This window comes from Heloderma suspectum, chromosome 1, assembly GCF_057233095.1.
Source record: "Heloderma suspectum isolate Gila_16-S chromosome 1, 16-S_ref, whole genome shotgun sequence".
Taxonomy (NCBI): domain Eukaryota; kingdom Metazoa; phylum Chordata; class Lepidosauria; order Squamata; family Helodermatidae; genus Heloderma; species Heloderma suspectum.
Window position 1 is genome coordinate 289,085,354 of NC_139458.1, and position 16,427 is coordinate 289,101,780.

At 44.2% G+C, this 16,427-nt stretch overlaps 1 protein-coding gene across 1 annotated transcript in view; it reads right to left on the minus strand.

Moving 5' to 3' along the window:
* Positions 1-16,119, minus strand: part of LOC146359210 (dystonin-like) — a 422,334-nt gene extending 406,215 nt beyond the window's left edge. Inside the window, exons 1-2 of the mRNA XM_084826836.1 lie at positions 15,283-16,119; positions 14,727-14,761 (exon numbers count right to left, since the gene is read on the minus strand). Coding sequence (XP_084682962.1) covers positions 14,727-14,761; positions 15,283-15,463 — 216 coding nt within the window. The 5' untranslated portion in view covers positions 15,464-16,119. The remainder of the gene's footprint in view (positions 1-14,726; positions 14,762-15,282) is intronic.
* Positions 16,120-16,427: the final 308 nt, after the last annotated feature.

Sequence of the window (16,427 nt, forward strand, 5' to 3'; positions counted from 1 at the left end):
ATATTTACTCAGAAGGAAGTCCCACTTACTGTCATGTACGTGTGTGCATAGGATTGCAGCTTTAAAATAAAGAGAGTGGGTGTGCCCTAGAACATGCTCCAGAATACTTTATAATGGAGTCCCCAGCAGAGTCACAGGAGTTGTGTAACAAACAAATCAACATGAATGGTTGAATGAACCTGATGGCTGGAAGGCTGAAATCTATGGCTGTAGATTAAAGGCTTCTGTGACAGAAATGGCAGCTTAGAGCCTTTACAGACTATCATATGATAGTGCAATAAACATGCACCTGTTATTCATTTGTAATGGCCAATTAGATTAATTCCAGCAAAACTGCACTTTTGTTGCTGAAAAATCCCATTTGTTTTGTATACTTAAATGGCAATATTTCATGCCTGGGGAAATGTTATTTTTCCTCCATAGTGTTTATCCTCTCCTTTGCCAGTTGTGAAATAGAAGCTGCATGACAGTCCTGGGAAACTAAGGGCACAATCCTATGTATCTTTAGACAGAAAGAAGTCCTGGGGAATTCTTGGCTGGGGAATGCTGGGAGTTGTAGGACTTCCTTCTGTCTAAACATGCATAGGATTGCATCCTAAGCTGCTTTGAGCACCATTTTCTTAGTAGAAAGGCGAGGTACAAATCAAATCAACCAGAGGTACAAATCAAATCAACCAATCAATGTTGTTACGGGGATACTACTGTGTTGTGTCAAGTGACATTACGGCCACCCCTCTAGATTTTTGTGTAGCTAATGGCCTTTGATAGTTTTAAAAACAAAAATGAAAGCTGCAGGGGTGATACTTGGATCTGATAGCCTTGCCAAATTCCTACGGACTACAGCTTCTTTAACTGTTACATAGAGCAGATAATGTGGGAAGCTGCAGTCTCTTCCACATCACAATGCTGTTGCGATAAGAGAAACTGCTCCCATACAAAGAAAGGAGCTCTTCTATTCCACTGTTCACAGTGTCCTTACCTGGTCTGCCCTATATTGAATCCAGCAACTCAGCTTAACTAGACCGCTGACTGCTTCTGTATTTTTTGTTAAATATTATTTATTTATTTCCTTATATTTTCACCCCACCCCTTACATGCGATAATCCAGGCATATCAAAAATTATACTCGATCAAGGCAGAAAAATACAGAATGCATTGTTCACATGAACCAGAGAGATCAATATGCTACAGGCAGAGTAGTGTTATTGTTGTTATTACATTTATATCCTGCCTTTTTCCTCCTAAGGAACCCAATGCGGTGTACATAATCCTCCTCCTCTCCATTTTATCCTCACAACAACAACTCTGTGAGGTAGGGTGGGTTGAGAGTCTGTGACTGGCCCACAGTCACCCAGTGAGCTTCCACAGCCGAGCGGGGACTAGAACCCAGATCTCCAGACTCCCAGTCCAACATTCTAGCCACTACACCACACTGGCTCTCATTGAATTCCAAAAGTTCCATTTGTATTTCGTGCTGCCTAACACAGCTCCATACGGCAGGGGTGCAGAACCTCAGGCCTGGACCAAATTCACGAATTTGTATTTCGTGCTGCCTAACACAGCTCCAGTCCACCTAGGGTGCCAATCGGCTTCCCAGAATGGCCACGCCCCCTTTCCCTTGGACCACTGATCATTTGGTGGTTTCCTAGCATTTGTGCAGTTGGTTCCCCATATCCGAAGCTTGAAATGCATCTCCTAATATTTAGTTATTGGCAGGAAGAGCTTCAAGCTACAATATGCTGGTATTTCTGGCATTTTGGTCCCACCCCTTTTGCCTTTGGCCCCACCCACCACTGGAATGCAGCCTCTGAGAGCATCTCAGAAATGGAATTCAGCCCCTGGCATGAAGAGGTTCAACACCCCTGGCATAAAATATCTCATTGCTCTGCAATGGACAGCCCTTGCTGATCTCTACCAAAGGGGGAGTGCCTAATTTCGCAAGACGAAGCAAAAGTTCAGCATTCTGTCACGAAACTCACTGAGGTTAAGAGAACCCGCTGGGAGAGGTATTACTGCACATTCTTCCTGCACCCATTAGCTCACCAAGGCCAATGTTACGCCAGTGACACAATGCATCAGCAGAGCTATGACTCAACATTATTTCCTCATTCATAAAGCTTCATGGTTTTACTGTAAGAACGTCAGGGTCACAAGGTATAATGGGGAAAGCATTTGCAAAGAATACCATGCATAAAGTGTTTCTGTTTTGCTTTTCCCCAGCACCGGATCCTATATTGTTGGTTGAATGAACGGGAAATCAGCAAGAGACGCAGCATCTAACAAAGAAAGCTCTTGCTCCATTACCTGTATTAATTCTATTTTGTGTGCTGTTTAGTGGATTTGGCATATAAGGGTGACTAGAACTAATAACAAGAACAGCACTGTGCCAACTGAAGGAAGAGCCTACAAATCAGATGAGGAAAGTAGTGCAGTTTTTTATTATCAAAACGTAACAAGCTCAACTACATCTAATAATCCTTTTACTTGTCATAATGAGGGGAGCTAGAGTGGTGTACTGGAAGGAGCAATCTTCCCCAACCTGGTGCCCTTCAGATGTGTTGCACTACAACTCCCATCATGCACCTGCCAGCATGGCCAATGGCCATGCTGGCAGTGGATGATGGGGATTGTAATTCAGAGCATTTCCCATACTTTACTCTGGTAAGATATTGGGTGAGTTTGCACAACACAGCAACCCACCCGGAGAAATAAGATACGCAGTGTGGGTTGTCACTGGAACAACCCACAGTGAGCCCAACAAATGATTGGGCTTACCATGGGTTGTTCCCCCCACTTCCCCCTTGGTCCTGCAGCCAGCTCCAGCACGTATCCCAGGGGACATGGCAGCAGAATCCATCTTGTCTGCCTCCAAGTCCCCCTCCCTGGTCTAATCGTGACCCTGGTCGGAATCTGAGGTTTTTATTATTATTACTGTTTTGTGCCCCGACCTTTGTGCAAAACAGGGCCGAATGGTGGGTTTTTTTGCCACCGAGAAGGTGTGCAAATGTCTTTGTAATTATTTGTGGGGAGGTCAGTTTTTCACAATTGCAGAGGAACACAATTGCAGCTGTCAAACAATATATAGCCTTGCCTTGTCTATATCCTTGTATGCTTTAGCTGTCAAAGGGAACAAAGTGTACTAGGAAACATACAAGGTAATTGTATGTAACAAGACAGGGCTGCCTATACACTAGTTTGACAGCTTTGACAGCTGACAGGTAGTGGGGGGGGAGGGGACTAGATCGGCTCCTTAGCAAAACTATTTTTCAGTTTTAAAGTGTGGGAATTAACCTTGGAGATCCCCCCTTTCATTCCACCCCTCCCCAAGTCTCCCTCAAGTGGTTTTAAGGGTGATCTAGGGTCCACCCCATTTTTTGGAGCTCCTCTTTTACTGCAAATTGGAGTAACTTCACTTGGGGGAGACTCAGGGAGGAGTGGAATGGAACGGGGTTATCCACAAGGGTAAGTTCCACACTTTTGAACTTGAGGATAACTGTGCTAAGGGTGTGATCTGGTCCTATTTTTCCAACCTGTTAGTGGGAAATTTGCACACACTAACAGGTGTCAAATTGAGGAAAAGGGATCAGATCGCACTCTTAGCAACCTGATTCCCAGGATTTGAAGTATGGAACTTACCCCTGGGGGTTCCCCTCCCCAAGTCTTCTCCAAGTGGCTTTAAGGGTAATCTAGGGTTCACCCCATTTTTGGAGCTCCCTTTATCATTATCATTCCCTTACTGCAGATAAAGGGCTGATGCTGGCAGACAGCAATTCCACAGTGAGTTCATGGTAAAGACAAGATTTTAACCAGAGACCGTCTGATGCACAGCTTAGTCTCTTACAGTGCAATCCTATACATGTCTACTCAGAAGTAAGTTCTAATGAGTTCAGTTGGGCTGGGTACAGGATTGCAGCCTTAGGCACTCTGTGACACCAGTTCTAAAACATTCATCTTTTTTAATGTTGTTTCTGTCACTTAGTGATATATTGTCATTTAAAAGAATAATAAGAACCTAGCTTTGTTTCCTGCCACCTTTGTCCAGACAGCCACTGTGAAGATAACGGCTGCATTTATAATTAGGGGAATAGTGACTGTGCTGGGGAGATAAACACAAGAGGCCCAATTTGCAGGGAAATGTGCCTGTCCGTTGTGTCCGTTTTAGACAGTTTGTATAGCAGGGAAGGCAATTTAGTTAACACTCCAGCCATTACTTTGTGCCCCCTTGCAATTTACAGATCCTTAAAACTTTTTGTTTAATGTTTCTATACATGGCCTTTAAATCATATTCACAATCCCTAGGCCACCAGATGTGATCTGCCCTATCTGCTGTTACCTGACAGGGCAGCCAGTCTATGCCCACAAGAGATACGCAAAGCCGCTGTCATTGCACACAAGCATGCAGAGCTATCAAAGGGGCAGAAAAATCAGTGGCTTTTCCATCTTGCTTCACTTAGTGGTAAGGACCAGTACTTTACTATTCTCTATGCAGTATGGTATTAGTGCCCACAGACTGTTTAAGTATCTTATGGTCTGATTCATCTTCCATTAATCCAGTGTGTCACTTATTTTTCAATGGAGCTTGCTCAGGGTAAGTTCCAGATAGTCTTTTTTGCGCCCTGTACATTATGGAAGACACTCTCTCTCTATATAATTGCAATCTATCTATCTATCTATCTATCTATCTCTCTCTCTCAGTCTTCCCCACCCTGGTGTCCTCCAGATGTTTTGGACTACAACTCCCACCTTTCCTGACCATTGGCCATGCTGGCTGGGGCTGATAGGAGTTGAAATCTAAAACACCTGGATGCCACCAGGTTGGGGAAATCTGATCTATTTATCTTGCTATCCATTTGCATAACTGAATCACATGCACCATAACAAATAAACTTGATGTGTAATTGACAGAGCAATTATCTCTTATATCTGAAAGTTATTCCTTGTATCTTGCCAGCCATATGCACAGTACAATGGTCTGAAACTACACTCATCATACATTTTATATGGAACTGAGGAACAATAATTCCTTGTGTAAGATGCGTATGTAAGAATTCCTAGCGATAGTTGGTTTTATACATATTAATGGGGTAACAAGCTTTATTTTCATCCTTGATTGCTTTTTTCTTGACCTTGCTCCTTGAACCTTAAGTGCTTAATGGAATACAGTTCTAAAACCCTAGGGGTAAAATGTGTCCAGATACAACTGGTTCAATCCACTGGGAACTAAGAGATGGCCCTTTGAATAGACAGAGGCTTGCATCTCTCTCTCTCTCTGTCGCTCTCTGAATGTGCTTCCCGCAAATCAAACACAGAACTATAATTCAGCTTAGAGGCTTTGCTGATTTTTCTTTTCACTGGAGCTGTACATGCACTCAGGAGCTTATAAATAACCCTGGAATTCTTCTACTGAATTACAGCACAAGACTTCCAAGGCTATTCATTATCATTCTATACTGGCATCAAGAATGATATTTTTAGCTGTTTGCCCTGTTAATCAGAAAGTGGGTTGACTGTGATAATGGGTCACACATTATGCCATTTTTTTGCATGCACCAGGAAGTTACTCGTTTTCAAGTGAAGTTGGGGAGGGGAGGGGAGGGATGTACTGACCTATGACATTTGACCTACTGACATTTGGCAGTTTGAGTTTTTTATGATCAAAATTACTGATAGGATTTTTATGTGCATTTGCTTCTCTGGGTGACCTATTTTTAGCACCAGAAACATATGAGTGTCTTATCTACATGACAAAATGAATACATAGATGTCATCTCCTGCAGTGACAGCAACTCTTCAACAGGCAAAGCAGCAGATGTAAAACGTACATTTCATAGACTTTACTAAAGTGCATTTCTTCAACCTAGAGCTAATATATGCTGTCATCTTGCCACAACTAGGATAGTAAAGAATCAAATGTTGGTTCCTTTACACATGGAGCAAAATCCTGTCACTACCAATCCTGCTAAATCAAAATTCCCTGAAGTGGGAGCTATATGGTCTATTGCCATGAAAACACTTCACAGTGAAAAAAAGCAGAAGGTTACTGATAAGCCAATGAGCATTTAATGGGGGGGGGAGGGAAGAGAGGAGACTATAGCTGTCCCTACCATTAAACAGAATGAGATAGCTGCCTTAGGCGGCAGATACTGGGGATGTGGGAGGACAACAGTGGCAGTCCCCCACCCCCACCCCAGGTATTCTTCCTAAGTCCACCTCCTAGCCATTCCCCTCAGCTGGAGTGTGACATGGCCTTCCTTGCACTGCCCATATTTCTTGACGTCTACCAGGTTCTCTGCCTCTCCTGATTTTTATTTTATTTCTTAAGATTTTTTTTAATTACATTTTTTTAACTGCGAGGTTGGCATGCTGAAAAGTGAAGGGCTGCCCTCCTGCACCATCTTTATCTGGGTTCAAAAGAGTGGCTTTGTATTTTGGAGCTCAGGCCCCTCCTCTGCCTACACTTAGGCTCTTGGGCAACTTACTTTTCTTTTATTCTCACCAGTTTGCCTTCTGGGAAAGGAGTGTTTTGTGACTGGTCATGCCCACCATGGCAAACATTTTATGAATGGGAACCCCCCCAACCATGGCAGCCATTTTGTGAGCACCCATAACACTCTCTCAAAATTCCTAATTTGTCCACTGATGCAAACAGTTTAGGGATGCCTGCTAAGCTAGCTAGCTGTGCTTGCGTGGAGGATGCTACCCCATTGCCAGTGTTGAAGTAAGATTCAACTGCCAATACGGTCATCTTCTGTATGTAGAATGTGGGAAGGGGCATCATCTTGTCCTTTGCCTCAGGCAGTGAAATGTCTTGGGCCAGCCCTGAAGGTTGATTTTGCTGAGGGGGAAAAATACCTTCACAGGAAGTGAAGACACAGGAAGAGCACGATGTTCTAGAAGGGCTGGGAAAACAGGGGGCTTAGGAAGCAAGATGGAGATAAGAGCCACAAAGCCAAGAAGGCAAAAGGAAGGGGGGGGGGAACACTCATACAGATCCCAAGGACAAAAGGCTTGTATGCTGTTAGTAGAAAGACTGGAGGAGGGCCAGGTTATCTTGTTTGTTACATTTGACCTTCTCTTACTGATTCAAAAACTTTAGCTGTAGATTTCTAGTAAAAAGAAATTATTGGTTATTTTATTTAATAGTTTTACATACTACTGTCCATACTTAAAAATATATCTAAGCGGTAATACATGCAGCCCAATCCTAGGCTTACTGTCAAGTAAGTGTCCATAGGATCGCTTAGATCCTATGGTGTGGATACAAATTTGGAACCTCCAAAGCTTTTTCCCAAACCAGAAAGTGATTAAATCAGTTGAAGTTTGTTTTTGGAGCAGCAAGATTTAAGCAACAATGCACCACCTCTCCTCTTCCTCCTCCCTTAAACATAAATAACCCCATTGAAATTAACTGGCAGGATCAGATTATAGCCAATGGCTCCTTCTGTGGCTGCATCTGGGATGAGGAAGAAGCTTATTTTGCATATCATTTTCACCCCGCTTGTGCCCGTAGGGATTAAGGACTGTTTAGCGGCCTGGTGAACCAGGAATGCATTTTAGAAGTTAATTTGTTTTTCAAAGGGGTTAAGGGCTCCAGCAGGATTTTCCATAATGAACATAACAGAGTATGTCCTAATGTGGTAGATTAAAGCTCTTAAAATGGAAAAAATATCTTTTTAGGGCAGTCATTGTAATAATGCTAATTAGTATTTATTAGAATTTAGTTCTTGCAGGCTGTTGCAGAGGGAGATGAGAGGGAGAGCAGGGCCATTCTACCAGCTCTGCTTAAGTAATTTTTTCCCTCTTCCTTCCCCATTCGTTCTACCTTGTGTGTCGTGTCTTCTTTCGATTGTATGCCTGCTTACATCCGATCAGAAAAACAAGGCAGTCCCTGCCAGTAAGCCTGTGGACAGGGACTGTCCTGTTTTACTGACTATATGTAAGCTCCTGGGGGGGCCTTTTTTGGCTGAGGAGTGGGATAAACACTCTAAATAAATAAATCACTATCTAACACAACAATCCTTTGCAGCAGGGGTAGGCAAACCTTTTACCCCTGAGAACTGCAGGTGGCAGTGGGTTGGGGGTACATGGTGGTGGTGGGCATGGCTGAAGGGAACGGTGGGCATCTTCACGGCCTGCACAAATTGAGAGAACAGTCTCAGGATGCTATAAACAATTTCATTGATGAAAAGCCTAACGTGTTTTGGTATTTTGTTGGGCCTTCTTCAAAGAGTTATAGCAATGTCTGCAGAGATTTTACAACAGATTGTCTTGTGCTGTAAACACTGGCCAGTGTTTTATTATTATTACCATCACCACACAGACTAACAACAAACTCAGTTCTGTAACTGTGGTTCCTTATGTAGCCAAAACAGCACCACCTACAAACCAGTGGGTGGTCTCAAGAGGCTTGGGAGAACCGCAAGCTTTGCTGAAGCACAACAAAAACTTTAGGGGGGAAAACCCCTAAGAAAGAAAAAGCAAACAAAAGCAACCCAATGAAGACTGAGCATGCTGAGTAGCCATGAAACACTGGCTGACTGTTTGAAGGGGGAATGGAATAGAGTATCCTACAAAAGGGTATGGCAGCCTAGATGGAACCCTGAACAGGAACATTCCACACTGCAACATTTTGTTGCAGGTCCCACTAATTATTTCCTGTTTTAAAGCCCAGACACTAAACCATGCTCCAGATGAATCCTGACTCATAGTAAACCCTGTTGACTGCATGATTTTGCCAAATGTGTAACTTACTGCACCATCTGAATTTAGTCCTAGTACATGAAATCATCAAAAATTGGCCAGTTTATCTTGACACATTGTGTTGGCGTTGTTTTGCATAAGGGACTAATGTTGAGATACATGCTTCACAAGGCCATGTGATAAGCAGCATAGGGGACCTTGATAAAGCCTGTAATGCCAGACCTTGTTTGAAGAGTAACTGAAGGACTACTTTGCCCACAAGTTTCTTCGTCCTTTTGTACTTTGGAGATTCCCCCAATCGCTGTCTTCAGCTGGAACAGTCTTGGATCACATGGTGGAGGTATAGGTACATATGGTGCACTCATGGACTTGTAATACCAGACTTCCAGTGGCCCTTTGCACCTTATCGCTGTGACTGCATACACACATTTAAGTGGCTGAGAGCAACAGGAAGCCATAGCAGGCTGTATAAGACCCCATAGCTTTTATTGCCTGCCCTTATCTATTGAACTTGTTCCTCACAGTCCATTCAAAACAATAAGCATGCATACAGAAAGTATACCTCTTTCAGAAAGCCTCACACACTACTGGGTCTGTGTGTGCCATCTTTTTGCTCTGCCACCTTAAATACTCCATAGAAAGGGAACTCAATATCTCTGGTGGATGTTTGGTCACTTAAGTGAATATCACCCAGTTCGCGCAGCACACTGGGAGCGTTGCCATATCAAACGAACCTGACCAGCATGGGTTATTTGAGGATCAAAGAACCCTCAGTGTCTAGTAGCATTGTGTGAGGATTGTTTAACCCTCAAATAACCCACAATGGCTGGGTTCATATGACACAGCAACCCCTCCATAGGTGTGTTCGCGCTACATGCTAGCCCATCGCTACATGCTAGCTCTTCCATCTCGGTCCTCTACCCAGTATCCTAGTCCTGTGCAGCAGAACCTGTCGTGTCTGCCCATCCTGAGCCCCTCCCCACTGCGCTTGCTATCCCTTTTCAGTCACTGGCTTTTTTTCCCGGGGGGCGGGGGAGGAGTTGGTCTCTTGGAATAGTGCTATTGTGGAATAGCACTATAGCACCATGAAGACATTTTTTAAAATACCACCTTTCCCTTCTGATCAGAGTGAAAAGGGGGGGGGCACAGTTTTCTATGAAAAAAGAGGGGATGCAAACTTGGAGAGGGGTGCACTACAAGGAGGACACCCCCAAGGGTCTGGTCCACCCTTAAAATCATGGGGATCCCCTGAGGATCAGTAATGTGAAGCACTTTTCCCTTTAAAAAAAATTCTTAATGATGCTATAGTACTGTTCCGATCGAGTGACTGACAGCTGCTGGGGTTATAGCGTTGCTGTTCCATTCCCCCCACATTTTACTGCTCCTGCATTATATTTTCACTACTTTCCCCATTCTGTCAATGTCTTGGTCAGTTTCATCCTCACTCTCATCAGCTGCTTTTCCTCTTTTAAAAAATTTCTTTGCCATAGCGAAAGACTGACCTCCAAAAAGTCCATTTGTACAAATGGCCGGAACATGAAAAAAAAAGGCGGGGAACCAGTGACAGAGCCTCCAAACAGCCATCTGGGCACTGTTCGAGGGGCTGCCACTGGTGAGGGAGGCTTGAGACAGCTTGACTGCAATCATGAAGAGTGATCAAGACAAGCAGCAGAGGTTTTTGCTGCTCTTGCCAAGCGACTCACTGGCGGCTTCCCTCAACCCACGATGGATTGGGTGTCCCGGGTTTGGACAACACACCAACCTATCGTGGGTAAAGCAGTCTCTAGAACAAGCCATTGGTTGTCGCCGTGGCTTGTTTCAAAAAAGTAACCCACCTTGTGGGGAGCTGTCCAGGCTCGGATGACATGCTCACCCATTGTGGGTGGTCACATTGTCGGTGTGTCACATGAACTCAGTCCATCTGGGATCGCATATTCAAAATGGTGCCCAGCACATGCCACAGTGCATCAGGGGCAAAACAACCCATGGTGAGCCTGGCATGTCATGCAAACTGGGTCTGTGTGTATGAGCTTCAACAGTCCTGCATCCCCTGGACAGCTGTGGTCTGGCAATTCAATCTCCAGGGGGAGATCCTCAGATCCTTGTACTGGTTATTGTGAGTTGTGTTTGCACAAATACATTTCATAACTGTAAAAGCTGCAGGAGCAGGAACTGTCCTCATTTGCATGTCTTCCCTTTGATAAATCTATCCTCCATGGTGCGTGGGAACCCAAGTCTCCTTGAAAGTCCATGGGATTTGGCTGCCAACTGCCTAAGGCTGCACTCCTGCACACAGTTCGGCTGATTAAATCCCATCTGAAGTCCATGGGATTTAAGCAGCCCTTTGCACAGCATTATAGCCTAAGGCTGAAGTCTTCAAACAGTTTACCTTTCACAAAGGTTGTGCTGCTGCAGCGGTTTTCAGAATCAGTTTATATGTTTAAGAAACAAAGAGAGAACTAGAGACATCAAACAAAGCAATGGTCAGTATAATGTCCTTGAAAGAGCTCTTTCCCTTGGAATTACTAGATCTTGCTTTACTTGGTATTTGGAAACTATTGGCTAAAGTTGGGATGCCAGACAAATCTCCTAGGAAGTAAGTTCCATTCCAAGGAACCAGCACTAAGGGACTCAATTACAAATACAAATAATCAAGGTGTGTGCGTGTCTCACACAGGCTGCAATCCTGACCATACTCCTTTGGATATAAGAGGCAGAGCACACGTTATGGCCCTGGTCAGCAACTAGTTTTTCCTGAAGAGCCACTAGGAGAAGGACGGAAGGGCTGGTGAGCCAACACCTCAACCCCCACCCTGTACAGTAGACTTGCCATCATGTTCTATTGCTACAAATGTCACTTTCTCTACATTTCATTTGTCGCTAGGCTGGCAAATAAAGGGAAAGTTGGCATCCCTTAGTTTTGGCTACAGTGACTTACTCCTCTGCTATGATCATCGAGAGGATTTGACCTCCATATTCACCACCAGGATTCTGGGCCTGCCCAAAGTTACCACGGGGATTCAGCCTCCCCATGATATGCAATCCCTGCCTCAGGAAGTACTTGCCATGTGACTCATCCATCCCTCATATGCTGTGAACCTCTGTGCCACCACCCCACATTTCCAAATGCTGCTGGGTTTGGGGAGACATAGAAACCTCAGCAAAATCAACCAATAGTCTTGTGGCACCTTAAAGGCAAACAGATCTATTGCAACATAAGCTTTTGTAGAATGGTATTTTTGAACATCTTGAGACGTCCTGTTGTTGTTTTTTACTCTGAAAATTTCAATTCTAGAATTCTTCCAAAATATATTTATAATAAACCTGCCTGTCATATAACTTAATTTATTTACGTTGGTTGTCAATATTTAAATTGCTTAGATAATCATAACATGAGCAGAGCCCAGTAAAGCTCCAGCTTAGAGAAGCTACTGAAGTACAGACTCAGGATGTTACAGCTTCAAAGCTGTGGTCTGCAGCTCACTTACTTGGAGAATTTCCCCTGAAAGGAATGGGGTGCAGGCCCTAAGCTTGATTTTCATTGTGACAGAATGCCCATCATTTAGCACATGCCAATAGTTTTGTTATGTTGACCGTTATTCTCTGGAGACAAAATCCATGCAAAATATATGGGTGATATAACTCGAGTTTGAAATTAGATCTCAGGAGATTAATAAGTAATGTTCAAAGCCAGGACGTAATTTCCTGTATCATATATATATGAACTCTGTGGTTGCAAAATTACTTATTCCTTCTAAAAAATAGGAAGTTGCATTAATAAAAGACTGATTTTGCTCTTTTTTTTTGTTTTTTGTTCAAAGGCTTTCCCAAATACTGTTCAAGGATTTGTAATGTGAAAAAATAATGTTATGCACATTTTATAGTGAAGCAATTAAATATGAAAGAAACTTTTTTGTTAGAAGTGACAAATGTGTGTTCCAGCTGGTTAATTTGAGATAAGGCAAAACCAGCCCTGTTATTAATTTAATCATAAATACTAGTAATATTATAATTTACTATGTCTACTAATTAGCCCTTTCCCAACAGAACAACTCATGCAGTTCAATCATATAAAGGTTTACTCAGTGGGACGTACTTATAAGTGTGCATAGGATTGCACTCTTAATATATGACACCTATGTATAACAAATTACATATGGAAAGGTTTTATAAAATATGCAGCACTACTTCACCACTCATATCACTTATCAGTGACTAGTCCTAATAAACTCAATATGACTACTTCAAATTAAGAGCAAGACCTAGCCAGTTATAATGCTTTCAGTTGCCACTTATTTCAATGGGGAAAATTCCCTTGACTGCTTAAATCTCCCACTCAAATTAATGCGACTTAAAAATTCTTAACTTTGGGTAGATTATGCCAGTGTAGTTCGATCCTATGCATATTTACTTGGGAATCAGTCTCACTGAGTCCAACAGGCCTTACTCTCAAGTAAGTGAGGCTAAGATTGCATATCAAGTAGTTAAGCCTTTAATACTAGCCAAACTTCCAAGGACGTAAATTCCATTGAAATCAGGGGTGGGTGTGTTTACTTTTGAGTAAATATGCTTAGGATCATATTGCAAGGCTGCAAAGCTGTGTGCATTTACCTAGGAGTAAGCCCCATTGAACTTGTTAGCACTTATGTCTGCATATCCATGGGTAGCATTGGCTACATGACATATAGAAATAATAATAATAATCATAGTATCTGTAGTTTAACTTATTATTGATTGAACTGGAAATGTTAAATAAAGCCTCCATCCAAACTCCAGGCTCAGTTCTGAAGCTTAGGTTTACAGGTGTAGATCAGCCACTTTACACTGAGAAAAATGTAACTTGATGAATATTTTAATTTTCCAGTGGATTTGGCTACTATTTTAATAGGGAATTAGTTGTCCTTGAACACTAGCATGTAAGAAAGGGACAGTTCTATAAAGAATGTATCTCTCTAGAATAGGATCCTCAGCACATTGCTTTGAAAGAACGTTCTTAATGTACAAATGCAAGACAAAAAAATCAGTCCATTGGAAAAAAGTATTATATGCCAGAAGCACCAAATAACCTTGAGTGGTCGTGAGAAGATGAGATGTGCTCTGTTTACTTAAATCTGTTGCAAGAAGCCAGGAATGTCTGACTGTGTAAGGTTTTTCATTTGCAATCAAAGCATTCTAGTGAGTGAACATAGGAGCCAGATTGTGGAATGTACGATGTTGCTTGTCTCTTATTAGGAGGTGGTGTGGGCGGAGTGTGGGGGAGAACTTGCCGATAATTGAATACTTGGAGGCCCTTATTCTATAGATATAGGATGATCACAGCTGAAAGACCATTGGTCCATCTAGCCCAATATTATCAACACTGACTGGCAGCAGCTTTCCAGGCAGGAGTTTTTCCAACCCTATCTGGAGACACCAAGGATTGAAACTGGGACATTCTGCATGCAAAGCAGGTGCTATGGCCCCTCTCAAAAGATGGCAATCTTCATTCCTTTAGACCAGCCATCCCCAACTCGGTGCCCTCCAGATGTGTTGTGCCTCCATTCCCAGCCAGCATAAGTTGGAGAAAGCTGCTGCAGAGAGTCCTGTGCTATTTCCTTAAAATTTTCCAGCACTCCTTTTACTTGGGTTTTCATACGAAGCTTACGACATACATCCGTAGGGTGCCAAAAAATGACCAATGGCTGATGACGAAGCATGCAAAAGCCAAATTATGTATGCATCTGAACCTTTTGCCTCTATATTGCTATGATTAATAGCTGGATCTGTTTAATTGCCTTGCAGAATAAATCAGTTCATACCAACATAAAGACAGGAAGAATTAATATCTTAAGTTAACAAGAAAACAATGTTAGTTAAGGATATTAGGATATGTAAGCATTATTGCAATTCTAAGGTGTCCATGCACAACTCTTAAAAAAATATAGGTGGCAGGTGCCCTGAAAGAAACATAAATATATATTTAAAGTGATTTGTATTGTGGTAAGAAAACTTGTTCTGACCTTGAGATTGCGTGCTAAATAAATTACCTCGGAACGAAAGTGATGGGTTTTCATTACAGCATCTGGAAAGGAAAAGGGGGCGGGGAAGACAGGACTGTTACCAGTTTCCATTTCAGAGTCATTTAAGTTCTACAGAACTACTTGCTGGATGGTGGGTTGGGGTGTTTTTTTTAATCACCACCCATCCTAGCCACCCTACCTTGAAGTGATCTGAAAGCTCCAAGCAGAGCTAACCCTAGCAGCCAGCATGTATATTTAATTCCCCTCCTAGAAGTTGATGGGAAAGTTCTAGTGTAGTTGAGCAACCTGGTGGGGGTGTCCCAGCCAGCGGCTTAAGCTTTCAGTTAAGGGATGGGGTGGAGACCAGGTTGCTTTGCTTCTCTTAAAAGCCCTATCCTAAATATAAAGGGGGGGGGGAGAATCCAAAGGCGAAACGTCCTACTAGCAACAAACACCGTCCTCCACAAACCATCACAGCTTGGGCAGGCGGCGGGGGAATTCCCTTGTTACCCTCCCTCCCCTTTCAGAATCTAAATTCCTTTAGCAAAGGCGGGCAGGCACTGCGTCTCTCTCTCTCTCTTACCTCGGCTCCTGGAGCGCCCTGAAAAGACGGATTTGATCGGATGCCTCCCTTTCTGGAGCTTACGGTGCCAGCAGCAGAAGAATAAAATTGTGGCGACGGTCCCCAGCAGGAGAAGCAGCAAGAAGAGGGCACATTGGATGCTGTAAGGTCTCAGCAAAACTAAGAAAGCGGCGGCGATCATGGCTGAAGCGTGCGCGAGAGAGAGAGAGAGTGAGACGGGGGGGGGGGCTTTTTATTTTCTGGGCCGGCGTGGGAGTGGGGGGCAAGGAAGGGGTGAGGAGGAGTGCGAGCCTGGAGGACACTCAGGAGCCGGGGAAAAGAACGCAGCAAAGGGCAAGCTTGCCTATGCAGACGGCTGGAGGAGGAGGAAGACGTTCATCCTTCCGTGGTCCTTGTGGCCCTGGAATGAGGGCTCCTAATGGCTGCAGCGGACACAGTTCCGAGACGTGTCAGTGATTTCCGCGAGGAGCGAGAGGGACCCTCAATCCATGACTCAGCAGACGAGGCGGCGGCGGCGGCGGCAGCGGCAGCGCTCAAGAGCAGGGATTCGTTCCTCTGGCTTCCCCCCCTCCCTTTTGCGCGCGTAAGACAGACAGAGAGGAGGAGGAGGGACAGATCAAGCGCAGAGGGAGCCGCAGCAGCACCGCCTAAGCTGCAGTCCTGCCTGGAAACAGGGAGAGAGCACCCCCCCGGAGCGGCTTCTGCAGCGCGGCAGCGCGGGGTTGCTGCTGCTGCTGCGTGCGTCCCGCGCTTGCATCCCAGCAATGCCCCGTAGCCGGAATGGGGCTGATACGGAGGAGATGGTGCTTGCAGCTGCTGCTGCTGCTGCCCATCAGGAAAGCGGTTTGCAGAAGGGGCGGGAGGAGGAGAAAAGAAAGGGGTGACTCCCAAAGTTTGCCGCTACTCTTGCTGACGACGGTTCACGAGTGAGGGCATTTAGCATGTGGATGAGGAGGAGGAGGGACCCGGCTTCCTGGCGGCTGGTGATCTCACAAGCTGGCTGCCGCAGAATGAAAAATGGCTGCTTCAACGCACAAGGAGGGGATGATCAGGAGGAGGAAAGCCAAGGGAGCCTTGGAGAAGACGAGGGATCGCCGCCCTGTCCGGAGGGGAAGACATCGCCACCCGCAGGCAAACGAGCAGAC